This window comes from Mya arenaria, chromosome 2, assembly GCF_026914265.1.
Source record: "Mya arenaria isolate MELC-2E11 chromosome 2, ASM2691426v1".
Taxonomy (NCBI): domain Eukaryota; kingdom Metazoa; phylum Mollusca; class Bivalvia; order Myida; family Myidae; genus Mya; species Mya arenaria.
In genome coordinates, this window is record NC_069123.1 from 50,122,826 (window position 1) to 50,149,618 (window position 26,793).

At 36.7% G+C, this 26,793-nt stretch overlaps 1 protein-coding gene across 1 annotated transcript; it reads left to right on the top strand.

Annotated features, from left to right (window-relative positions):
* LOC128219793 (polycystic kidney disease protein 1-like 2) lies at positions 1 to 26,699 on the top strand. The gene is made up of 26 exons (XM_052927814.1): positions 1 to 113; positions 441 to 610; positions 868 to 1,038; positions 1,965 to 2,233; positions 2,486 to 2,632; positions 3,620 to 3,748; positions 4,630 to 4,755; positions 4,945 to 5,050; positions 6,043 to 6,227; positions 6,476 to 6,620; positions 6,853 to 6,953; positions 8,472 to 8,654; positions 9,089 to 9,251; positions 10,014 to 10,163; positions 10,420 to 10,580; positions 10,803 to 11,036; positions 12,404 to 12,577; positions 12,955 to 13,118; positions 20,116 to 21,331; positions 21,731 to 21,860; positions 22,076 to 22,305; positions 23,077 to 23,248; positions 23,430 to 23,629; positions 23,955 to 24,438; positions 25,369 to 25,929; positions 26,165 to 26,699. The coding sequence occupies exons 1-26, from the start codon at positions 58 to 60 to the stop codon at positions 26,503 to 26,505; spliced, it is 6,168 nt and encodes a 2,055-aa protein (XP_052783774.1). The 5' UTR covers positions 1 to 57; the 3' UTR covers positions 26,506 to 26,699.
* The last annotated feature ends 94 nt before the right edge of the window (positions 26,700 to 26,793 follow it).

A 26,793-nucleotide genomic window follows, 5' to 3' on the forward strand; every position in this document is an offset into this window, starting at 1 on the left:
AACCCAACATCTGTGAATGTGTTCAGACTTGTAGTAATTGATAAAGAAAGGAGAAGTATGTTTGAACAACATGTCCATGTGGTGGAAGGCGACCCTCCTCAAGTCTTAATCAGGTAGGCCATAGTTTAACCCGTTTCTTTTCATGTCATGGGAAAGGCATTTAATTTTTACATCAAACTATTATACCTTGCAATGTTAAAGATGGAACCAAACACATAAAATAAAAAGAAATCCAAGTGTGCTGGAAAACACAGTTTTAAGTAAATGATTAAAAGCTGTATGTCATTCAAATCACTGCATATCTTGTGAGCTCTAAAAAAAGAGCATTGTTGGCAAATACTATTCTGTGCAAGAAACTAAAAATAATCCAGATTCACATTTGCTTAACCGTTCTTAGTTTACAAGATTTTTATTGCAGTGCACTTTAATTGATGTTTTAGGTGCATGGTGAATTGTAAGGTGAAGATGAACCCATCGAGTGAGTTTAGCCTGCTGGCTGTGTGTGAGACATGTCACTACTGGGACACCATAGATTTCCACTGGTCACTGTACTTACATGATCACCATGACAATGTGTTAAAACATGACCTTGAAAACATTACCTCCACAGGTTAACTCTTTACTGCACTTTAAAAGCTCTTAAAAGGTTATTTGTAGGATAAAAATATGATAAAAATTATTACCTTATTTCCCTTTTATGATGACTGATCTTGGACTGCTACAATCTTTTATTTCTGTATGGTATACTAGCTGTCTCATACAAACAGTTGTTTCCCACTATAAGAAAGCATTGAATGTCAGAGGAAAAGTGTCATTGCCCAAAACGTATTCAGGCTTCACATTAATCTCCATTCTTCTATGTTTCAGACCTGGTGAGTGCTGGTCTAGCCCTGGTTGGGGGGGTGCTTAAAGGGGGCCGCAGGTACCATCTCCGTCTAGATGTTAAAGTGCATGGCTACACTGCAACATTTACTGAGTACGCCTTCATCACTAACCTGCCACCCTACGGGGGAAACTGCTCCATAGAACCTCTCTCAGGTAAGCTTAAATTATATTTAAGGGTTGATACTGGTATCGCTTTGCAAAAAGACTAGTCTGGTTGAGCTGTAAAGATGTAAAAAAAATGTTTGGGTCATTATGAAATATATATACTTGTGTTGTGCACATCTGCAAACTAGAATGGAAATGTTATAGATACATCTTTCCATTAGTAAGTATAGAAATTGCTTGAAACTATTACATGTATATGTTCTTCAAATTAAGTACTTCAACTTTGTGTCACATTGTCATGTTTCATTTTACATAATGCTTTTTAATATTTTTAATAAATCGTCTGGCATTGGATATATTTGCCAGATCTTTTTAATCCAAGCTGTCTGACCTTGTAACATAAATGAAACTTCAGAGGCTTGGATGTGCAAATATAAATATATTTTAAATTCAGTACCTCATTGTTTAAAATTTAGTTCCATTGTTAGGTGTTCTAGATTGATTAAGTCAACTATATTTTTCTCCACTTTTTAGAATGCATTAATATCAGGATTTATTTAGAGTTTCTAGAATTTTCTATTAATGTATGGTATAAATTGATGTTTTAGAATTAGATTCTTAATGAAATAGAGAGAAGGCTCTCGAGGAGTTTTTTAAGGGCAAATGTCTCTAGTGATTGGTCTTTTGGTAAAAATAAAGTTTCTAAAAAAGTTTCAGCAGTGCTAGAACATCTCTAAAATCTCAAATTTAATTAAATTAATCTAAAAAAAAATCAGTAAAGATATTTTTAATTTTTTGTCTTCAGACAATTTATTCTATATTCTAGATTCAAATTTAGAATTACTATTAGTTAGTTAGTTTTTGTAAATCAATTTTGTTGTTGTTTAAAGCTTATTTCAGTTCTTTTTCTGTTGCTTTTGTTGGTCTTTACAAATAAAAACAACAACAAAAAATAGCTGGAAGTAACTTTTCAGGTTATGCCCTGAGCACAGTGTTTGAGATCTCATGTCGTGGTTGGTTGAACCCTGGGGAGGAGCAGTTCAGGGGGGAGGGGCTGCTGTACCAATTCTGGACACGAGTGAGAGGGGGCTCTGATACCCAGCTCCTCTACTATGGCACAGACCCCTTCACAGCACCCTCCAAGTTTCCGCTTGGAAGAAAGGAAATGGAGTATGCACATGACATTGTTGTCCGAATCTCAAATGCTATTGGAGAATATGTGGAGACTACTCTTGAATCAAAGGTCAGCTAAAGCTAGAAATCAATATTAAATGAACATTAGAACATTCATTAGAACTTAAATTCTTAGCAAGTAAAATTTCAAACTAGGTGAAATTTCTGTTAAATTTGGTTGAAATTACCCTTACGGTTTATGGGAGTCTTTTAAGCTACACACAAAACTATCTTAACAGATCATTAGAGTCTTTGTGCCTGGGCATCTTAAATAAGAAAGATTCTCAAAACATTTGTCATTCAGTATATTGGATAATTTCAGGTACTACCGAAGCCACAGCATGATCTTGCAGAAGTGCGTTCCCTGGCAGAGGACAGGTCTGGCCCTCTGTTCACGATGAAAGAAGCTGGACAGGACCAAGAATACAAACAGCTCATAGTTGCCATGGCATCTGTCCTCAACAACAAGGTAAGGGAGACAGTCAGTGCATTGTTATCATGGTGTCTGTCCTCAACAACAAGGAAAGGGCAAAAAAACAGCTCATTGTTGTCATGGCCTCTGTCCACAAGTTCAAGGTAAGGGAGACAAAACAGATCATTGTTGCCATGGCGTCTGTCCTCAACTACAAGGTATGGGAGAAAAACAGCTACTTGCTGCCATGGCGTCTTTCCTCAACTACAATGTAATGGTGACAAATGGCTTATTGCTGCCATGGTGTCTGTCCTAAACTGCAAGGTAAAGGAGACAAATGGCTTATTGCTGCCATGGTGTCTGTCCTCAACTACAATGTACTGTTGACAAATGGCTTATTGCTGTCATGGTGTCTGTCCTCAACTGCAAGGTAAAGGAGACAAATGGCTTATTGCTGCCATGGTGTCTGTCCTCAACTGCAAGGTAAAGGAGACAAATGGCTTATTGCTGCCATGGTGTCTGTCCTCAACTGCAAGGTAAAGGAGACAAACGGCTCATTGCTGCCATGGTGTCTGTCCTCAACTGCAAGGTAAAGGAGACAAATGGCTTATTGCTGCCATGGTGTCTGTCCTCAACTACAATGTAAAGGTGACAAATTGCTCATTGCTGCCATGGTGTCTGTCCTCAACTACAATGTAAAGGAGACAAATGGCTTATTGCTGCATTGTCATCCATTCTTAGCTTCAAGGCAATGGATAAAGGTAACAGCTCATAGTTGCCATGGTGTTTATCCTCAACTAAAGGTGAGTGAAAATTTGGAGAGACAGACCTAAGAAAGAAGGAAAAACTGGTTAGAAGACACAACTAAACTAAAACTTAACCTTAGCTGGAGTAATATGAGTTCTAGTAATGAGCAAATTTAGTGATAGGAACAGACATAAAAAGGATGCTATAAGTTAAACAAGTGCCTTCTGTAAAACTATTTTCATTTATTTGTGAGTATGGAATTATTTTTCTAAGATAATGATGTATGTTTTATACAAGGACTCTGGTGAAGACATCCCATCTGTAGTAACCAGTACCAGTGAGACTCCCAACATTGATGTAGATGACAATGAAGACGCAGTTGAGACACAAGGCCTAGAAGATGTTGAAAAGCAAAAGAACATTGTGGTTTGTGCATATATATGAAAGATAAATTTTTATCATATTGGGGTATGTTGTTTGTCTGACTGGTGGCCTGCTGCCGGTCGAGAGGTTGGTCATGAAACATGGCTTCCACTCTATTACATGAGTTCGCTTGGAATAATCATGATTGAATTTCTTGTGTAAGTAACTTATGTGAAGGCGTACCCTGGCCAAGGTCAAGGCACAGTCACTGAAAAAAGGACAATGGTTTCTGTTAAATTCAACTAGCAGTAATGTATATTGTTGAAACTTTGTGTGTAGATGTAGCTAGCTTGTGTGAAGACATATCTTTAGGTTGCTTTTGGACTTTTGGGGCTTGTTGTATCAAAGTCACTGTTACTTTAAATAGAAAATGGTCTTCATTTAATAATTCAGCTAGCATCGATGGATAGTGATAAAGCTTAGCATTTAGGTAGCTTATATTAAGGCTTAGCCTCAGATTACTTTTAAGATTAAGGGCAAGGTAGCCAAAGATAAAAAAGTGGGTATTCTATAATAATGTTTTGTAGGAAGTGTTTGTGAAGACCTACCTTGGGATTGTTTTTGGTCAGTAGGGTCAATGTCAAGAAACAAGAGGGATGATTTTTGCCAAATAACTTAAATTAGGAATAACATGTTGAAACTTGGTATAAAGCAAGGTTGTGTGAAGATGTATATTGAGATTGCATTTGGGATCAAGGTCAATGTTGCTGTAACTGAAAATAGAAAAATTGGTTTATCTCAGTGAAGAATTTGTTATGACAAAACTTGTTATGCTGAATGCTTATACGAAGATTTTATAGATAAAATTAAGAAATTACTATAAGAAAAGGTTGTGTGAAAAGAACACAATATTTTTCTTTAATAGCAATTGCAATGTTTTTCAGATCCGTTCCACAATTGTCGAGCACCTGTCGGGCACTGACCATGTGACTTTGGATGCCCTTCAACAGACTGCTCTGTGTTTCAAGGTCATTACTGTACAGACAGACGAACTGACAGCTGATACACAGGTAACAAAGCTATTTCAGTATATATGTTTGCAGAAATATGAAACTGCAATATTATATTTATTAAAATATTGATTGTTAATCATAAAGCCAATAAACAACAAAACAATACGGCTATTGTTGAACAAATCTTTTTTTCAATAATTCATTGTTATAATCATTTTAAATCTGAAATTTGTACTTATTAATCAGTCCCAAGCAATGACAGCTATAACAAAGATGTCAGGGGAGTTTGAAACCATCATGTCTGAGCCATCCAAGCTGCAGTCCACAGACCAGGTCATCCTTGCTGCCAAAGGTGCGCTTGATTCATCATAGCTCATTGTCCCACTAAGCCCAGTAGAAGAATGTTAAGAGTCTGAAATCATTCAAAATAAATGCAAATAATGTGATGTAAGGCTTTTTGAGGTTCAATTGATGGATAAATGAATTATGCATTAAGTTTTATCAACTCCTGATGTACATTATGGTGGTTGGGTGTAAAGTTGAGAAATATGCAGTCTGTTGAAAAAAGCATTTTTAACTCAGCTATTTAAAGAATGATGAGAGTTATACTACTCACTGTACCCCCCCCCCCCGCCCCCCCAGTAATACTGATTTGAATATAATGCAAGTTATGGGCCTTTTTTGACATAGAAATTATGTTTAAGGTTTTTCATGTAACCACATTTAAGTCAAGAATCTGTATGTAAAAAAAAAAAAAAAAATACATTTTTACAATGTTTTGTTGAGCTGAGGTAGACGAAAAAGCATCTACCATGGCTGCTTGTGTAAGTTAGGTTCATCCCAAATTGCGCAGTTTGTTCTATTGTAACTCAGTAAACCTCGTTTCCGCAAAACAGCCTATTTTGTATGCTCGGGGTTAGGGTGAACCTATCTTACACTATACACTATATTTGGAAGATATTAATAATCTTGCATATACATGTAATGCAAATAATTATCCCTTTATTATGGGCTTAAAAATTCTGGTTAAGGTTTTACATGTAAGCACATATAAGGCACTCAGCAACTACTAGATATATTGCATTAAAACTTTTAAACAATCAAGTATGATAACTCTATCTTACATATAATGCAAATTTTGCCCCTTTGTTATTTGAAATTCTGGTATAGGTTTTGCATTTAACTTAATTTGGCAGTGATCCATGCATGGTTCACTTAAACTTTGCAATCATTAAACTAAAAAGTGGCGGAATAATCAAGCGCGCTGTGTCAGTGACAGTTCTTGTAATTTGGAGTTTTTGTTAGTAACAATGAAAACTTATATGATGTTCTATATTTCTATAGAGATGCTATCAAGTGTGGGAAATGTGATGCTGGCTGCTCGGCATTCTGCCTCCAGTACACTGGAAACCATGGCGGTGGATACAGAGCTCATATCGGAGGTTACAGCTGCAGATGGAACAGAGGCTGGACTAGAGCAGCTGGAGCAACAGGAGCAGGCTACTGCAAACTCTGATGTCTTAAGCAAGGTATTGTATGCATAATGTGCTGTTTTTGTTATAAAAAAATAGCAAAATAAAAAAATAAATGTTTTTATGTCATTGAAAAAAAGACCCAATTTGCTCAAAACAAGATTGGATGTTTATGGTAAAATTAATGTACATTTCTTTCTCAACTATAATTTTCTGAATAAATGAACAGAAATTAGTACCAAGTGTCTGTTTTAAATATTTAGTAATAGTGTATGCTGCCATTCACTATACGCATTTGAATGCAGGCGAAGAAGGTGATAACTGCGGTGTTTGCAGTAAAAGACCGTATAGTGGAGACGCTGGTGAAGACACAGACACCTGGCCAGGAGCTCGACCTGTACACCGACGCATTCACCATACTCACTCGCAGGCAAGAGATCAACAAGATAGGTCTGTACACTTCAGTATTAGAATATGTTGGATTACATTACAAACAGTGAGGTATTTTCATAAGATGATATAATCCATAGTTGTTTGGAATTTCAATTTCAAAAATTAGATAAATGTCACTTAGTGTAAAACTTATTGATAATATTTCTAAAATAAAGCCCTTTTAAAGTTCATTATCAATTTGACAATTGTTAAAGGTCAAGACGGAGGACTGTATTATTTTTTTTGACAGGAGAAGGCAATATGGAGACAAGTTCTGGGAAGTTTGTGTTGCCAAGAGCTGATGTCCTGCTACCCAATGATTCACTCTCAGATCCCTATGTAGATGTGAATGTGAGCATCTACTACAATCATTTCAGTATTTAATGTTAGCTGATGTATACTTACTTTGCTATCAAGTTTTTTTAGCTCACCTGTGTGAGCTATTGTGCCAGGGTGATAGTCTGTCATAGTTCGACGTCCATCCTGCCATCATCATTTCCCTTCAAACAACTTCACCTTCTCCTAAACTACTGGGATAGTTTCAACCAAACTTCACAGGACTGTTCCTTTGGCGATCCTTTTTCAGATTCCTTCAATATAAGTGGTTCCATGCAGAACTCTTGTCGCCATGGCAACCAAATGTAACGATTTAAAAATCTTCATCTCAGAATTTGTTGGCTCGATTTCAAAAAAATGTCACAGAAATCTTCCTTAGCATAGGTAACCCTGTATCAAATTCCTTCACCCCATTTTAATTTGTTAATAAAAATGGCCACTAGGGGGCAGAAGTACTTTTCACTATATATCTCGTTATGGAAAACTTTGAAAATCTTCTCCTCAGAATCAGCTGGCCCGATTTAGAAAATAATTTCACAGAAGTGTTTCTTAGCCTACCATATATCAAATTCCTTCACCCAATTGTGATTCATAAAGAAAACATTGCCGCCAGGGGTGGGTCTAGTATTTACTATATATATGTTGTCCGAAGCCTTTGTCCATTAATAACCAAATTTGGTCAGAATGTATATTGGCATAATTTGTAGGACAAGTACCATAACCAGCCATATCACTTTAGTCACCCAAGAGTTATCACCCTTTATTTATAGAAATTAACTTAAATTGGTCCTGTCTGATCAATAACTTTAAAAGCCTTTGTCCAATCAGAACATGTATAGGCATCATATCTTGGACAGGATCAATAACAAGCCATATTGTTGTAGTCATCTAAGAGTTATTGCCCTTTAACTATGATAATTACCTAAATTTGGTCTTGTCCAATTAATAACTTTAAAAGCCTTTGTCCAATCATCACTAAATATGTTAAGAATGTGTAGTGGCATTATACATCAGACAAGTTTGATAGCTAGCCAAATTGCTGCAGTCACCAGAGAGTCATTGCCCTTTAATTATAGAAATGTCTAGAGCACTGTCAAAGCCTTTAATCAGGTGAGCGGTGTTATTAGTTACGGGGTGAGTAGGTGAACCGATATGGGACATACGAGGCAAAGGAAACCATATCGAGTGAGAGCGAAGTTTGAACCTTAATATGGTTTCCTGTGCCCTGTATATCTGATATCTGGTCACTACTAACCCCGTAACATATATCACGTTGACAACCATTTATTCATCAGAATATTCATCGGAATCGGAAAATAGATGCCATTTTTTGGTACAATATAAACTTGGTCACCCAATATGGAAAAATATGGGGTCACGGTGTGACCAGTCCTCGACCAATGACGTTGCATCATTTATGTTGGAGGCGTAATATAAGACTATATTTGCCCTCTTGTTTATCTTTTAACAAAGATAAAATTGCATGCTTTTATTAACATTTTATGTTCTTTTAACATTCTCTGCCTATTCCAGTTAGTGGAGTTTCCCATGAACCCATACCTTTGGAGTCACAGTGCCCAGTTCATCCACTCCCCAGTAGTCAGTCTAAATCTTGTGGACAGCAGTGGACATGACATTCCCGTGGTCAACCTCTCACACAGCATACAACTGGACATCACACTGGACCCTGCCCAGATCTCTACTCACCATGTAGAGGTGAGGCTTAAGTTATCGCCAGTGTGCACCTTGTCCATAATAATTAACTGTAAAACTTTTATCAAAGGCAGTATTTAATCAGTTTGGAATAATATATTTATTTTTTTCAGCCAATTGACCAGTTGCCAAAGCAATTGCAACAAATTGTTGAGATTATTTGGCGAGGTTTTCAGTTAATTCATTGGGTGATGGAATCATGTGCTTTTGCTTACTCATTAGATATTATCCTGTTATTGGGCATATGATTGTTCCATTGACAACTTGCAACTGGTCAATTGACCGGGGTTGCATTAAAGATGTTCACTTCTCTACATGTAAAATTAATTGTTAGACTTACCAAATGTAAATAGATGGAGAGTTGTCTAGTGGTATAAATGTCTGCCTCTCATCAAAAGGTCATGTGTTTGAGCCAAACCAGTGTCATATTATTACAGGCATACTTGGAAGACCGTTCAGACATGGATGTGCACAGTTTCTGGGTGAACTCGAACACCAGCAGTATTCACATAATTGTGTTGCCAGAAAACACCAGCGTCCCACTGGAGGTGTTCGTACAACATGGTGAAAATCCTACTGCTTTGAAATATTTGCAGCATGGTAAGTTTCCAAAATTTGGTAGATTTATTTCTTATCTTTTAATTTTTATTAAGTTTTCGGATTAGTTAAAGAGAGACAACTTCAGTTGGTGTCGACTTTCAATTGCCCTTATATCAGTTATTTCCCTTGGTCAAATATTGCTAAATGTTTTTTTCTTGTAGAATTCTTGTAAGCTGATCCTTGTTTCTAAGCAACGAGAAACCTCAAAATGATGTCAAATACTTTTTATAGATTAGTTAACAGTTTATTTATTGTTACATGAAGATATGAATTATTTAGAGCCATATTTCTAATTAATTTATATCTACATTTACCAATAACTGAACTGTTCACTAGTCTACAAAAAGTAGATTATAGTCTATAATTTATTTATGGTATTAATGCTGCGATTGACAATGCATGAATAAAGTTTGCAACGTCCAAATGCAAGACATTCAGTTGCTCAACATTTCTGGAGAAGTTCCATTAGTGGCTGTTGGTGGTGAGATGGTGGTTTGATAACACCCACTCCACCCTGCAGGTGATCATGTACATGTATGTCTTGTCAATGATTACTGGCCAGACATTCATTGCTTGTATCCACCTCAGTTTGGGAAAATGGTGTGATAAATGGAATGACTATAATGTTTTTTGATCATTTTTTTTAAATGTAAAAACTTTCTTGGACCTTCCAAGTACTTGTGAAATATTGCCATGGAGAGTCTTTTAGTACATGCAAACATTAAGACCTTTTGAGGTTATGTGTCTTTTATTAACTCTCAGAGACTCTACCCAAATCAGTGGACAATATAGAAGGTGTGACAGATTTACCCGAGGCGATCAAGTTGGAATTGAGGTACACGCTTACCGTGACAGCAGACCTCATACAGCTACATGGGACAGGCTGGTGGTATGTGGCCATCAGAAATTATGGTAAGATTCATTCACTTATTTGGGACACTAGAGTACATTCAAATTGATAATAGTGTTTAAAAGCTCATCACCTTTTAATAAGTTGTGTCAGGCTTTGACAGCTGATGTTAAATGCTGAGATGTATTACAAATGAAATATATTCCAAACAAAATTTCAGCTTAAGTTCATTACTAGCAAACTTATTTATTTTACTGTTTGTAGAGCAAATTTTGTCCACAAAAAAACTTAAACAATTTCTTTTTATCTTGTTTTCAGATGAAAATGCCTTTGAACCCAACAGTTATGAGGACCTGTCTGTATACTATGACAATGACCTTGAGCAAGGAGTGACCATCACTTATGACCTTCAGCTCGTGACCTCAGGATGTTATTACTGGAACGTAAAAGCTGACTCATGGACAAGCGACGGATGTGTGGTATTTGCTATACTTTCATCCAATTTTTAATTCTTTATGCAAAGGAATTCAAGCGCATCCAGTTTTAGAAAAAAATATCCCAAAACATAATGATTATAATTATACTTGTAGTTCAAGACAAAATTATGTTGTTGTTTTTTCAGGAAATCAGGAAATCAAAGTCAGTACATGTTCATTTATTTACTCTGAAAACTAGGTCTAATTACATAAACCTTCCTTCAGACGAGCCAGTTGTCAAACACCAACTTCACACGCTGTCTATGTAACCACCTGACATCATTCGGCTCAGAGTTCTATGTACCACCTAACCATATCAACTTTGAGCGTGTGTTCAGCACAATGGAATCAGATCTCCGTGACAACCATGCGGTGCTAGCCCTGCTGTGTACCGTCACAGTGCTGTACGTGGTCGGTGTTGTGTGGGCTTGGAGACAGGATAAGAAGGACATACAAAAGGTATATCATGATACAGTGTCAATAAAGTGTTGTTATGATCTGATATGATGTTTATTTTTTTAATTTTGTAACAAATTTTCGGTTTCCCTTTTCTGCATGATTTAATTAAAAAGAATCATTTGTTAAAAAATCGGCGATTCCCTTTAGATTGTTAAAGACTTACTTGAAGTGTTTGACAAAGTTATCTTTACCATATGTTCACCCCTTGTTTACAGTGGGGTGAGTTGCCACCAGATGCAGTGTTTGACACAGTTATCTTTTCCATATTTTCACCTGTTGTTGTCAGTAGGGTGTGTTGACCACCAGATTACAGAATTTAACTCGGTCATCTTTTCCATATTTCCAGCCCTTGTTTACAGTGGGGTGTGTTGCCCACCAAAGACAGTGTTTGACTCAGTTATCTTTTCCATATTTCCAACCCTTGTTTACAGTGGGGTGAGTTGCCCACCAGATACAGTGTTTGACACAGTTATCTTTACCATATTTCCACCCCTTGTTTACAGTAGGGTGAGTTGCCCACCAGATACAGTGTTTGACACAGTTATCTTTACCATATTTCCACCCCTTGTTTACAGTGGGGTGTGTTGCCCACCAGATACAGTGTTTGACACAGTTATCTTTACCATATTTCCACCCCTTGTTTACAGTGGGGTGTGTTGCGTGCCAGATACAGTGTTTGACTCAGTTATCTTTTCCATATTTCCACCCCTTGTTTACAGTGGGGTGAGTTGCCCACCAGATACAGAGTTTGACTCAGTTATCTTTACCATATTTCCACCCCTTGTTTACAGTGGGTTGAGTTGCCCACCAGATACAGAGTTTGACACAGTTATCTTTTCCATATTTCCACCCCTTGTTTACAGTGGAGTGAGTTGCCCACCAGATACAGAGTTTGACTCAGTTATCTTTTCCATATTTCCACCCCTTGTTTACAGTGGGGTGTGTTGCGTGCCAGATACAGTGTTTGACACAGTTATCTTTTCCATATTTCCAACCTTTGTTTACAGTGGAGTGAGTTGCCCACCAGATACAGTGTTTGACACGGTTATCATTACCATATTTTTACCCCTTGTTTACAGTGGGGGTGTGTTGTCCACAAGATACAGTGTTTGACTCAGTTATCTTTACCATATTTTCACCTGTTGTTTACAGTGGGGTGTGTTGCCCACAAGATAAGTCTTTGGCTCAGTTATTTTTACCATATTTCCAACCCTTGTGTTCAGTGGGGTGTGTTGCCCACCAGATACAGTGTTTGACACAGTTATCTTTACCATTTTCCACCCCTTGTTTACAGTGGGGAGTGTTGCCCACCAGATGCAGTGTTTGACTCAGTTATCCTTACCTATTTTTTCACCCCTTGTTTACAGTGGGGAGTGTTGCCCTTGGTTGACAATATTGTGAGTGACAGCTACTTCTATGAGATGACTGTGTACACAGGGATGCGGCAGGGGGCAGGAACAGCCTCTAATATCAGCTTCGTGCTGGCAGGGGACCACATTGACACAGGTGTTAGACAGCTTCGGGATGAGAAGCGTTTAAAGGTTTGCCAATGTTCATCCTCATGCCAGATTAAATATTAACCAATCCCACACCGCATAACAAAAGTCCACTTGTTTAGAATGCGGAAACCACGGGTCATTTTGTGGCATGCATGCTTAATATGCGGATCAAATCGAATTTTTGCGGTTTCTGTGTCAAATCGAATTGGCGAGTCTTGAACCGTTTTTTTCAATACATCAAAGCAAATTGTTGCACCTTTAATTCTTATAGTCAGACATTCCTATTGTTCACTTGGTAAATTAAACAACAAACAACAACAAAGATCTTGGTCTTCAAGAACAAGTGCTATAACCATGTATGTTACATAAATGCTTGAATCCCACGCAGACCCTATATACATGTACACACATATTTTCAGGAGTTCAACCGAGGGAGCATTAATAATTTTGTGTTGAGTGCAGACGAGCAGCTGGGTTCCCTTGTGTTCCTGAGAGTTTGGCACGATAACTCAGGTGCTGGGAGTCGCCAGGGATGGTACCTCAGCAGGGTCGTTGTACGAGAACTCTTCGGACATGAAAATGTGTACGTAGGACATGGGTTTCAATAACTTTATAACTTAACTACAGATTCTTTTCATTAAGAAAAAAACTTTTTCTTTATGTAAAAAATGAACTATTTTGAACTGACTGAAAACCATGCAAAGTGTGTTTGATTCAATAACTGTTCAGTTTGTTTTATAAGAACAGGTTTATATCAATGTTTGTCATGGAATATCAGTCTTCTCACCTCTACTGGTTTGTTGTTTGCTGTGAATAAGTTTTTCACAACTATCGGGTTTTAACTTTTGAAGAGAGCTTGTGGGTTGGTTGGTTGTTCGGTTTTGTCTGAATGATAACTCATGAAAGGGGTGACAGATTTAAATAATTTTTAGTACACATGTTCAATACCTTAAAATACAGATATTTGGTTACAAACCCCAATAATTTTGACAGGGTTATGTCCCCATTCAAACTTAGAATTTGCAATACATGCCTTGTCCAGTGGAAAGCTTATTACAATGGATTTGAATACTATTTAGTACTCTGGTTTAATACTATGTAATGCAGGTCAAATTTGATTCTGGTTACAAACAACAAATTAGTGGCAGAGTTGTGACAGAGTTCAGTCCCCTTTGCAACTTAGAATTTAGCAAAAATTTGGTGTCCAGACACTTATGAAAGCGTTGACAGATTTCAATAACTTATGGTATACATGTTTAACACCATAAACTAAAAGATATTTCGACTTTGGTTACATGGAGTATTTTCCCATTTTCAATGAAGAATTTGCAAAAATAACAGCATCAATATGATAACTTGTGACAGGTCCAGCGGAATTAAATAAATTTTGGTACACAGGTCTTACACTATAAAATACAGATCAAGATCGACTTTTGTTACAATCCACCAATGTAAGAGAGAGTAAGGCTCCTTTTTATATTAGTTTACAAAACAAAAATTGCAAAAAAAGTTGATGAAAGGCCAATCAGGGAACAGTTTACAATTGTAGTGTCAAGACTGCGAGTGGGCATATTATTCACATATGTGACTGCTTTTGTGAATACATGTACCTTGTTTATACTAAAATTAGCATGAAAATAATTTACAAATCCCAGACAATATTTTCAAGGAAGGTTAATAGAAAGGAAGGACAAGGAATGACAACATAATATCAATTGACGTATTACATACATAATACATTCAGTATCACAGATGTCAATACAACATTTCTCAAGGTCAGCAAAATCATTGACAATAAAAAGGCTTGAAAAACAATGTGTTGTTGTATGCTAAGCACAAAAGTTCACCTTTAACAGATACCTGAATTGTCTTTTTCCCAGTACTACCCTTATAAAAATATAATGACAGGCACCAGTAAGGGGATGTACTGTTGCCATCATAGCAGCTTTGGTATGACATGCCGTGCCATTGAACCAGCAACCTGCTGCTCCCCAGGCATATGCTCTACCACTAGGCTATTGGCCTGGTTTAATGCCTTAAAAGTAATTGGTGATATATCTTTACATACTACAAACTTCACCCTTTAATATTGCACAAAGAACACATACCTAAATGAAAAAGAAGAAAAATATGTAGAAAGAAGAAATTTCTTGAAGTTGAATCAAAATGTAGTGTTTGTATACATGAAGTCAAAACAAAAAACTACCAATTTAGTAAAAGGTAAATGATTTACAATTTCTGGGTATTGATTGTTAACATAGAAAGCAACATGTTTCTCATGGATTTCTTTGGTTGATGCAAATTATCCGCATATTTATTTTTTGTCACATTTGCTCTAAATCTTAGAGAGCAAATTAAGTATCTTTTCACTATATGGTAAATTTGGGCACGAACATAGCAAAGTTTTCTTCGTGCAAATTTTTGCAGTTTGCCTTTATTACTTGTTTGTTGTGAATAAGTTGTTCACAGCTATCCCGTATGTTGTTTGCAGTGAATAAGTTGTTCACAGCTATCCCGTATGTTGTTTGCAGTGAATAAGTTGTTCACAGCTATCCCGTATGTTGTTTGCAGTGAATAAGTTGTTCACAGCTATCCTGTACGTTGTTTACAGTGAATAAGTTTATTCACAAGGAAGCACAGAAAATTAAATGAACAGACGTGATGCATAGTATTTATTACTGTAATACATAGAATGTTTAACATCTGTTAATATTTTTTGTGTTTTCTTGTATCTACTGCGTCCATTTGAAAAAAAGAATGTTTATTTTGATGAATCTTAAAAATGTAAATTTCACAGAACGCAAATAACATTGAAATTAGAGAAATTTCAACACACATATGTCATCGCAATAGCTGAACATGTAAAGGTTGCAGTTGGCCTTCAGATAAAGATAAAAAAATAATGATAAAAGATAAAGAATCCTTATTATCATTCCTTTTCAGAAACAGGTAACATCACTGTATTTTGACACATCAGGTACCCACAGAATTATTCACTGATACCTACCTGAATTATTAGCTTGACTATTCCAAGAATAAGGAGGGCTATACTACTCAACTCAGCCTGTGTATCAATGGCCAGTTAAAGTTTAAATACAGGTTGGCATTTTCATTATAACACCTAGTACCTTTCACATCATACTTAAAACAAATTATGACCCCTGATTGACAGAGGAACTTAGGTTAGTTTAAGGGCAGGTTGTGTCAGGTTTTTAGTTTTAGCATATTGTGTTTCTGGTTCAAGTTCTAGTTGGGAGTATCACTTACAACTCCCAAGCCCTTTATTCCATTAACTTCATACTTTACAAAATTCTTTACGGCCATCACAATCATAATAAGTTTACATAATCCATATTATACTTAATACAAATTATGGCCCTTGATTGAAAGTTTGGTTCAAGTTTTAGGGCATCTTTGGGTTTTAACTCAGATCTCCAATACCATTCATTCAAAGGACTTCTTACTTCAGACAGTGGCTCAGGGCCATCACACAGTTAAGTTTGTCAATGTTGTATGACACTCAATACAGATAATGGCCCTTCAATAACTTCCTCCATCAGATGTAGGGCATGTTGTGACTTGAACTTATATCTTGAATACCATTGATCCAAATTAGTTTAATACACTTCACAATTGTTCGTTGATGTCGCAAAATTATGTTACATATTTCAATATCATCCTACAACTTATGGCCCTTGATTGACTTAAACTGTTTGGTTAGTTTTATGGCAACCTGAGGTAAATTTTAACTCAGATATCAAATACCATTCATTCAATGGACTTCATACTTTACACAATTGGTAACATAACTCCATATTATCCAATATACAAGTTATGACCCTTGATGACAAAGGAAGTTTATTTAAAATTTTATCAATTATGAATACTGTCTAGTTAAGTACCTCATACAATGCAGCATTATAGTCGCACTGTTTGACAAATCTCTTGATGCTGTTAATTCAAGTGACATGATACCTAACACTGACGAGAGTTTTTCACAGATACATCTTTATTTTATTCATTTCAAAGGCGTTAAGTCAAATCCTCTGTTTTACGACAGCTCTGGTTTTCTTCCAGTACTACCCTTTTAATGCCAAGCACCAGGCTAGAGGGCCTACTGTTACCAATGTACCATTGTTTACATTCTTTGTTATGACAAAGCAAGGGATCAGACCAGCAACCTTCTCCTCCCATGCGTAAACTCTACAATTAAGCTATTGGTGCAGTTTAATGCCTTTAAAGTCATTTGCAGTATCTTTTTATGCCCCCACAAAGTGGCGGCATATAGGGTTGCCCTTGTCCGTACGTACGTCTGTCCGTACGTACGTCTGTCCGTACGTACGTACGTCCCGAAGATTGTTTCCGATCTAATTCTTGAAAACCGTTTGTCCAATCCTCACCAAACTTTAAACACATGTTTGTGACCATAATATCTTGATCAAGTTCGATAGTCATGGAAATCGCTTTAGTCATTTAGGAGTTACGGCCCTTTTTTGCCAAAAATACTTCAAAAATGATTGTTTCCGATCTAATTCTTGAAAACCGTTTGTCCAATCCTCACCAAACTTTAAACACATGTTTGTGACCATAATATCTTGATCAAGTTCGATAGTCATGGAAATCGCTTTAGTCGTTTAGGAGTTACGGCCCTTTTTTGCCAAAAATACTTCAAAAATATATGTTTCCAATCTAATTCTTGAAAAGTATGTGTCCAATCCTCACCAAACTTTACATACATGATTGTGACCATAATATCTTGATCAAGTTCGATAGCCATGGAAATCGCTTTTGTCATTTAGGAGTTACGGCCCTTTATTTGCAAAAAAAGACTTGAAAAATACGTCCCGAAGATTGTTTCCGATCTAATTCTTGAAAACTGTTTGTCCAATCCTCACCAAACTTTAAACACATGTTTGTGACCATAATATCTTGATCAAGTTCGATAGTCATGGAAATCGCTTTAGTCATTTAGGAGTTACGGCCCTTTTTTGCCAAAAATACTTCAAAAATCATTATGGCTTATTTTCTGTGACAAAAAACCGAAGTGGGGGCATCCGTGTCCTATGGACACATTTCTAGTTCCATCTGTTATGGTAGGCTCTCCAGTTCTTTCATTAAATGCTTCCTCGATAACTTTGTACATGTGATTACCATTGACATTTCACAGCTTACCCATAAAAACCTGTATGATTATACCATAAATTTTCCATGTGTCCTGGATATCAACTACACAATTTCATCTTGCACACATACCTGTATAAAAAAAAAAGCTGTTCATACTTGTATGTAGTACTATGTACAGTAACAACATAATTTTTACAAGTATCAATTTTGATAATTTTTCTCTATCTGAAGTAACTGAAATTTATTAAAGTTTGATCTGTTGGACTGTAGAGTTTGTCATTAACAAATTCACAACACATTGGGACATAGTTGTCACAATGGCTCATGGGTTTATGTGCCTGTGTGCATAAGTTTGTCGTCTGTCCATCTTATTTCGTCTTGTTTAGTCTGTAACTTGGCCCTGCATTGGGAGGTATTAAAGTAACTTTACAGTAAATGTTCACAGTATGTCTTGTGTGAGACCATGTCTGTAGGTCAAAGTTCAAGGTCACACTCTCGGGTCTTTGGTTAAAATTCCTTGATATTTTGCATGTATTGATATTTTAAAATAACTTGGTAAAAATGTTAACAACGCGAAGACAATGTGCATGCAAGGTCCATGTCTGTAGGTCAAAGGTCAAGTTCACACTCAAGAGTCATTGGTCAACATCCCTTGTGCTTTGGCTCTTTTGAGCTGAAACTTGGCCATGCATCAGCGTTTTAAAATAACATCGCACAAATGTTCACCATGAGAAGACGGCATGTTTGGTTTTAGACCAATGTTTGTATGCTAAGGTTACACTCAAGGGTCATTGCTCAAAATTCCTTGTATATGGGCTTATCCGAGCAGCTGTAACTTGGCCATGCATCAAGGGATTTTTAAAGAACTTGGTACAAATGTTCACCATGACAAGATGGTATGTCATGTGCATGACCCATGTCTGTAGGAAAAATGTCAAGGTCACATTCAAGGTTAGTTAGTCAAAATCTCTTGAATTTTTGCTTCTCTTGACTAAATGGGACATGCATGGAGTGTTAAAATAACATTGTACAAATATTCATCATGAGAAGATGGCATGTCTGGTGATAGACCCATGTCTGTAGGTTGAAAGTCATGAGTCATTGGTCAAAATTCCTTGTATTTAGGCTTGTCCAGACTGTAACTTGGCAATGCATGGGGGATTTTAAATGTTCACAAATGCTGTGTCGTCTGCTTGACCTTTTTCTTTCTGTAGGTCAACGGTCAAGGTCATACTCAGAGGTCAGATATATTGTTGTTTTGTTTTGCTTTTTTTACATCACTGCAATCAGTTTTACAACAATTACAAATCAAGGTCAAAGAGTAATCTTTCTCAGAACTGTTCCATGTTTCATTCACCAATAAACATTTAGTTCATTTAACAGATAAGAGGTGAGCATAAATTACTGGGTATTGATTTCCTTCATAAAAGCAACATGGTTACAGTTGATTTATTTGATTTATGGAAATTTGGTGGTTGAGTCTCACATGCTAGTTACAATGTTTTCGTTGACTAGGATCCTTGTTTCTAGTCAGAGTGGTTGATGGTCTACCAAGTCTACTGGTGTTCTACTGTTCCTAAATGTTTTATCCCACTTGTAGACAAAGTCCTCCCCCAATTCTACAAGCATTAGACTCCTCAATAAACTGAATAATGCCTACGCTGAAGATTTTTTTTAGAATAGATCTATAAAAAACTCATCATACTTCAATGTTGGCAACTGCCGACAATAAAGGAAAAATTCAGTAAACAGTTGTTTACAATTTCTTGCTTAAGATGGTGTCTTGAAATTTTCAGGACATGGTGTCAAGACTTCAACACTTTCATCACATATTTTAATGCAAAATTATTTGATCAAAATATGGTATGATCATATTGTCAATATTTTACCTTTTTCACAAATGTTGGGCTAGTGTAATTTGTGTCAAGTGCACATATGTTTGTTTTCATAGATATTACAGCGCCAAATTATTTGATCAAAGTATGGTATTATTATATTATTGAGATTATACCCATACTCACAAATGTTGGGCTAGTGTAACATGTGTCAAGTGCACATATGTTTGTTTTCATAGATATTACAGCGCCAAATTATTTGATCAAAGTATGGTATTATTATATTATTGAGATTATACCCATACTCGCAAATGTTGGGCTAGTGTAACATGTGTCAAGTGCACATATGTTTGTTTTCGTAGATACGAGAAATCTAAATATCGCTGTTGAAAAACAATACACCATACCCTTACCATCAATGTGGGTGCATTGAAATTCATTTGTACCATTTTACATGCAATTTCAACAGAATATGTTATCTTAATGTAAAACTTCTGCAAACTTCCCGATATTTGTGGCAAAGCAAGCAAATTTAGTTCAAAGCAATGACAAATTCCTTTTTAAAGTTGCCTATGTGTTTTACTGACAACAGTTAGGAATTACCCACCATTAATGTTTCAGGTATGTGTTCCTGTGTAACAGGTGGCTGGCAGTGGAAGAGGATGATGGAATGGTGGACCGTCTGCTTCCCGTTGCCGCTCATGAGGACATCGCTTCCTTTGGCAACATCTTCTACTCCGATACGCGAAAAAGACTCACAGACTCGCACCTGTGGATATCAGTGTTTGCTAGGCCTAACAGGAGTAATTTTACACGAGTCCAGAGGGTTTCTTGCCTCTTCTCACTTCTCATGATGTCTATGTTGGCCAGTGCCATGTTCTATCGCGCTGAAGACAATTTACGGAATGCTCAGGGGTACACACTTGGACCTTTTAAGTTTACTCTTCAAGAAATATACACTAGTGTAGTAACAAGTATTCTCGTGTTCCCAGTCACCATATTGATAGATCAGTTTTTTCGCAGAAGCAAACCAAAGGAAAGACAAAAAGAGCAGGCATTTCGTCCTCATAGACCAGCATCAAGTTTCACACAGAACTTTTACAATATATTTAGACCTCAAACACGAACTCAAGTATCTCCTATCTCTGAAAATGTATCCAGTCCAAAGCATAGATCATACAGGCCAAGTAAAAAAGTTTCCGTTACATTTCAAGACGTTGCTTCTGAAGAATCCCCTCCATGCACTCCTAGCAATCTAGACTTGCTGACCCCTACAGAAACCCCTGCCCCAGCTGTTTTTGTATCCAGCAAGAACAATGCCTCACCACCCTCTGTACCTGTGGCCCGGCACCACCACACTCCAGCCCCACCCCTCCACCTCAATACTGCAAATGAAACTTCTCAAGCATGGAGGTTTAAACAAAATGTGGAATTACATTCAAATGAAGAACAAGAAAAATTGCCATTTAAATTACCACAAAGACATTTAACTCCAAGGCGTTCAATGTCCTTCACCAATTCACCAGCCATCTCACCGAGGGCTGAGCCCAGGTCACCAACTGAATCCATATTTTCCTTTGACTCTGTTTCACCCGAGATAGAAGACATTACCATGAAAAACAACCCTGCAAGGGGGACAACTGCAAGGCAAGGGAAGCTACTCCTACCCCACTGGTGTGTGTACATTGCCTGGACTATGGTGTTTCTGACATCCTCTATATCTGCTGGAATAACATTTCTGTACAGTATCGAGTGGGGGAAAGAAAAGTCTCTTGCCTGGCTTACCTCCATGCTCCTGACCATCGTGGAATCTGTCTCGATTATACAGCCGGCTAAGGTAATTTAGTGTTTAAATATAATACCTTTTTACAGCATGAGGTTGGTTTTGTTTGTTGTTTCATAAAGAAGTGGCTTAACTCGTCTGTAATTAAAGTCAAAGTTAAAGGCTATGGTGGACTGCTCCATATTGTCACTGGCAACATGTTTACATGAAAATTTCTTTTGTATGATGGCCAAAGCTAAATATGGCACTGATGTTAACAATGCTATGAGTTGTTGTTTTTTCTTTTAAAACAGACATGCTATAAATGAATTTATAAGACTATTAAAAGAAGCTGAAAACAATTAAGAATATCAAGTGTGTTTCTGTCATTATTGTGTGTGACTTGATATTACATCAATACACAAGTCTTGTTCTAATAGCTGTGTACTACTTCCCTTATCCAACTTTCTCCAGATCCTGTTGGTTGGTATATTTGTGGCCGCAATATTACGTAAGACAGAGGAGGTATCTGCAACGGAAGAGATCTCTGACCTACCTGACCTTCACCCCAGGGACATCAGCAGGACAGCCACACCCACAAGGAGTATGCTTAAGATTTGTTTTATTTTAGTTACATTTTTCTTTCAGTTTATTTTAATCACTTAATTGGGGTGAGGTCAATTTTAAATGTTTTGGATGCATAGGTTTACATACTTCTTATTATAGTCTGTGACATGAATTGTTCCCAAAGCAAATTATCTTAAGAAAGTTTCACTCCTTATCTATTTAAAAATGGAAAAATTCACCTGTATATTACAGCAAAAAGGTTGAGTCTAAAAGTTGAACCTCCAAATGAGAAGAAGCTTGCGGCCGTGAGAAGCAAGCGTTTAAATGAGTTGAAGATGTTCCGAGTGGTCCAGGAGATTGGCTTTTACATGATGTACCTGGTCATCTTGATTCTAGTTGCCTCCCACAACAGGGACCACAACTCATACAGGTCCAAGGAGACACTGCTAAGCATGATCTCACCAAAGAAGAATCTCTCTAGGGTGAATATTCATTAAAAGCGTTTTTTTGCAAATTCAACTTAAATTGAGGCATACAGGGAGCTTCATTGAAGTTAGTAATACTTTCAGTGTTGAACCAGATCAGTTATTAGGTTTTTACATGTTTAGGTAAATATTTAGAAAAAACCTATATTAAGGTGTAACTTGCAAATAATTGATTTCCTTATGAAAGTTATGGTCTAAAAGTTGTTATTCGTAGTTTCTTTATTTAGAATAAATAACAAACAAATATTTAGTAAAAATACAAAATAATACCTGCTGGCACTAACTATATCATGATAGCAAGAAATGATTGAATAAAAAAGCTCTTCATATGATTTGAAGAGTTCCTTAATTGATTTAAAGAGCTCTCCAATTAATTAAAGATATCTTCAAATATTTGGGTTTTTGTATATTAGGCGTAGACTGTCCATTTGCTTAACAGCATCTTACCAGAGACAATAATGAAAATGGTACCAGTTGATCCCTGTTCTGATGCTCAGCTTCGAGGGTATTGAGTACTGGTTAATCTAAATAAAGTTGCCTCCCATCGGTGCTTTACATTAGAAGTGCTTTAAGAATGAAGAGTTCTATTCGAAATAAAAGCTAAATTATTTATCCTGGACTCCCTTGTGCACTATCGCTTTCCCTCATCTGTATCTTTAGCAGCAACCAAAGGACACCATCGGAAATAAGTAGTATACTCCTAGAATTCAATTTTGAATGTCATATCATAAACCTTTTGAAACTTGCATCAGTACTGTTCTGTTCTAGGTGCATGACATTGGTGACCTTTGGGATTGGGTGGACACATTGTTGGTTCCAGCCCTTTACCCTGCCCAAGACTGGAATGGGGCCACCCTAGTACCAGGGTCAAGACTGATTGCCACACAGGCTGCATACAGGATTGGGCCCCTCAGGCTGCGACAACACAGAGTGGAAAAAGGTTGGTACTCAAATTTAACTGTACTTAAATCACATAGCCTAGGTTTATGAATATTATGTTTCTTTGTAACCCATAGATGTAATTGAGTGTTTCTTGATTAAACTTTAAACCACATCTTTTACAAATATGAAAAAAAAAATGTATGTCAATTGTTATCTTTGTATTCAATTCTTATCATTAGATACATGCAACAGAGCACACCAGATGATTCCTTATATAGAGGCTTGCAGCTTTGACCTGTCTGAAGGTCATGACAGTACAAGGTCATATAGTGAAGGATGGGGACCAGTGACAAATCAGTCTGTGGCGGATCACATGACTGCAAGTCACTGGGTCTACAAGTCTACAATGGAGCTGAATGGGGTACCATATGCTGGTCAGGTAGGAACTTAACCTTGAAACAAAGAATTGATTGAGGATGCTTCATGCCATGGTAATGGTAGGCATCATTCCAATTATTGGTCTGTCTGTTGTTCTACATGGATGTCCTTTCATTACTCTTTTGTCCACACCATATCATCACACAATAATAGTAAACAGTCTGAACCATTCCTATGCACAGATCCTAGATATTTGAATTATTTAATACATATTCTAAATATTATGTGAAAACAATGCTACTTTTACCGACAAAGCTTGTATTTTTTCCAAATAGAATACTAGGTTGGGGATTTCACCATGTTTAATGACTCTGATTCATTTTCAGCTGGGTATTTACAATGGTGGAGGCTATGTGGCTGATCTTATTGGTCCTCGTAGTCATGTGACCAACATGGTTGCTACTTTGAAAATGAATAACTGGATTGACAGGTACACAAGACTGGTGATGCTAGAGTTTACAACCTATAACCCGAACACCAACTTATTCACTGTGGGTCAAGTGTCATTTGAACTACCAACAACAGGGCTTATTCTTTCACAGGCGCAAATCTACACATTCAGACTCTTTTCATACCTTGGGGGATACGGCATTTTTGTCATCATCAGTGAGTTATGCGCTTTTGCTTGTGTCGTCTATTTCATAGCTTTGGAGTTGAAGCAGATCAGGACGGATGGGAGAAAACATTTTCGTAGCTTCTGGAATATGATGCAGTTTTTGACATTACTCATCTCAGTCATATGTGTGGTCATGTACTTGCTGAGACATGCCATGACAGCCATTGCAGTGGAAAGTGTCACAAAACTAAAAGGTTGTATGTTTCATTGGTAGTATAATGTGTTTGAAATGTATGATTTATTTCTTCAATACTTTGATGTGTTTTTTTTTAATGCTGTTACTTATACTTAATGTTCATTGTTAAACATTTGCTTGTTTCATAAACGTAATTTCTGCTACTTTAACACACGCTTTCCAGTGATTAATTAAAAATAATGGTGCATTATATATCATCGTTTGAAAAAGTGAGTTTATCAAAATAATATTTTACAGTTTCTCTCATTTTTTAAAGCCCATTTCAATTAAAAAAAGAACATAAATGCACACATTGCTGGGGAAAAATCAATTATGTCACTTCCAGAAAGACATCATTTTGCTTGAATATGGCATGATTTCCAATTAAAAATCAATTATAATCATATTTTTTTTATGAATTTTAGGCATGAAATAAAAATAAGAGTTGTTTGAGTGTAGGATTGCAATATATTTTACCTCGTGAACACTAAAAGTAAATAATTCATTAGTATACTTATTCTGAAACATACAATTATCCTCTTTATATTCTAATTCTTAAACATCTTTCACCACAATATTTTTTCTGATTTACAATGATGGAAGAAATGTTTAGCAGTAATGGTCATGGAAATTCTGTTTTAAGATCACCATTATCAATGTTGACTTTAATTACACTTGTCAGTGGCAGTAGAGATGGTGAAATTATTTTTTTAAGTGTAATTATACTGACTGATGCTGCTAGCTATGATTCTCATTACATTTATGAGTAAATGTCTATGCAATGCCTCTAAGTCTGCTAAGCATCTGCTAATAAGTTGATTACAAATTTCATGATCATGTACGTTACATAGCCATGCATGGTTACTGACTGTTAAGTAGTTTGGCATTGAATAACATTTTTTGTTTGTTTGTTATATCTAAGATAACAATTGTTGTTCTACTCTTTCAGACAAGTTCTACAACTTCCAGCGTATATCATCGTGGGATGAATTATTTCAGACGCTGCTCGCTGTTGCCATTTTCTCCTCCATTCTGAAGCTGATTCACATTCTCCGCTTCAATCGCCGCATGTCCATGCTTGCTGGCACCCTGAAGCTCGCCGCAAAGGAACTGTCCGCATTCACCCTCATACTGGCCATTTTGCTGTTTGCGTTTGTTGCATGTGGACATTTTCTCTTCGGCTCCACCACTGGTGGATTTAAGAACATCATTCAGGGATTTGAGACTCTCCTTTCCTTTTCCCTAGGCTCTTTCAACTTTCAAAACATCATAGATACTCACCGTGTTTTCGGACCAATATACTTCTTCCTGTTTTTCATGTTTGTTATGTTTGTGCTTCTGAATATGTTTGTTACTATCCTTAATGAAGCTTTTTCCATGGTTCACCGGGATGTGACCCAACAGAAAAATGAGTACGAAATTCTGGAATTCCTGTGGGGACATTTAAAGACCTGGGTTGGCTTTGATCTTGACAAAGTCCTGGCAGAGGTTAAACACAAGTTCAAAAAAGGTTTGCTCATATTTTCATGTTGTTATCATGTTCATGGCAGCAAAGAGATCCTTGGAATAAAACAAAATAAGAACTTCTTAAATGAAACAGCTATGGGCAGTAATTTGTATTTTAATTGATTGATAGAAAATTCAGTGTTTTTTATTAAGTAGTATTTGATCAATATATATTTGTGTCAAAGAAGTAAAAAGCTTAAAAAAAGCCTATAAAAATATGAGTAACTGCTGTCATTCAGATTCAAACAAGATGGCTCGGAATGCTGATAAGTACACAATGTCTGATGTTGACAACAGGCTTGACCTGCTGCTTGCTTCCCTTGACCACATGTGGATCGGACCTAACTCAACCGGGGAGCAGCCTGTGGGAACTTCTCAGACTGGGGCAGGCGAGGGCTACACCGGCACGGAGCTGGGTAACAGGGTGCAGTACTGGGATCTCACTGGGGACACTGATGAGGATGGTTGGAATTGTGAAACTCCATATGGCTTTTATTCTGAATATGAAGGTGGAGAGATTGTTTACGGCTTTGGTGATGAAACTGATGGTTATAGATCATCTAGTCCCAGTTATGTGTAAAATATGATAATGATACGGACACTACATACTGATTATGTATAACTATTCAGAATTTTGAGAGGGATTGCACCTTGGATTGGAAAACAAATATTAAGCATTGATACAGATCTATAGATGATAAAGTGCCTTGTTTAAACATAAGATAATTTGGATTCTATACCATCATGTAATAATGATTCTTGAACGAAAATGATAACCATTACATTTATTTACCAGTTGTCAGTGTTCCATCATAACTTCAAGAAGTAGAACTTGGACCTATTGAAGTAAAATTACTGAATTCATTGA

What these genes read in the sequence shown, in the direction of transcription:
- LOC128219793 (XM_052927814.1), top strand. Translation starts at nt 58, where the DNA reads ATGTTTGAACAACATGTCCATGTGGTGGAAGGCGACCCTCCTCAAGTC. An exon ending in CGATTATACAGCCGGCTAAG is followed by an intron (nt 21,332 to 21,730) that starts GTAATTTAGTGT and finishes AACTTTCTCCAG; the next exon opens with ATCCTGTTGGTTGGTATATT. An exon ending in CAAAGAAGAATCTCTCTAGG is followed by an intron (nt 22,306 to 23,076) that starts GTGAATATTCAT and finishes GTTCTGTTCTAG; the next exon opens with GTGCATGACATTGGTGACCT.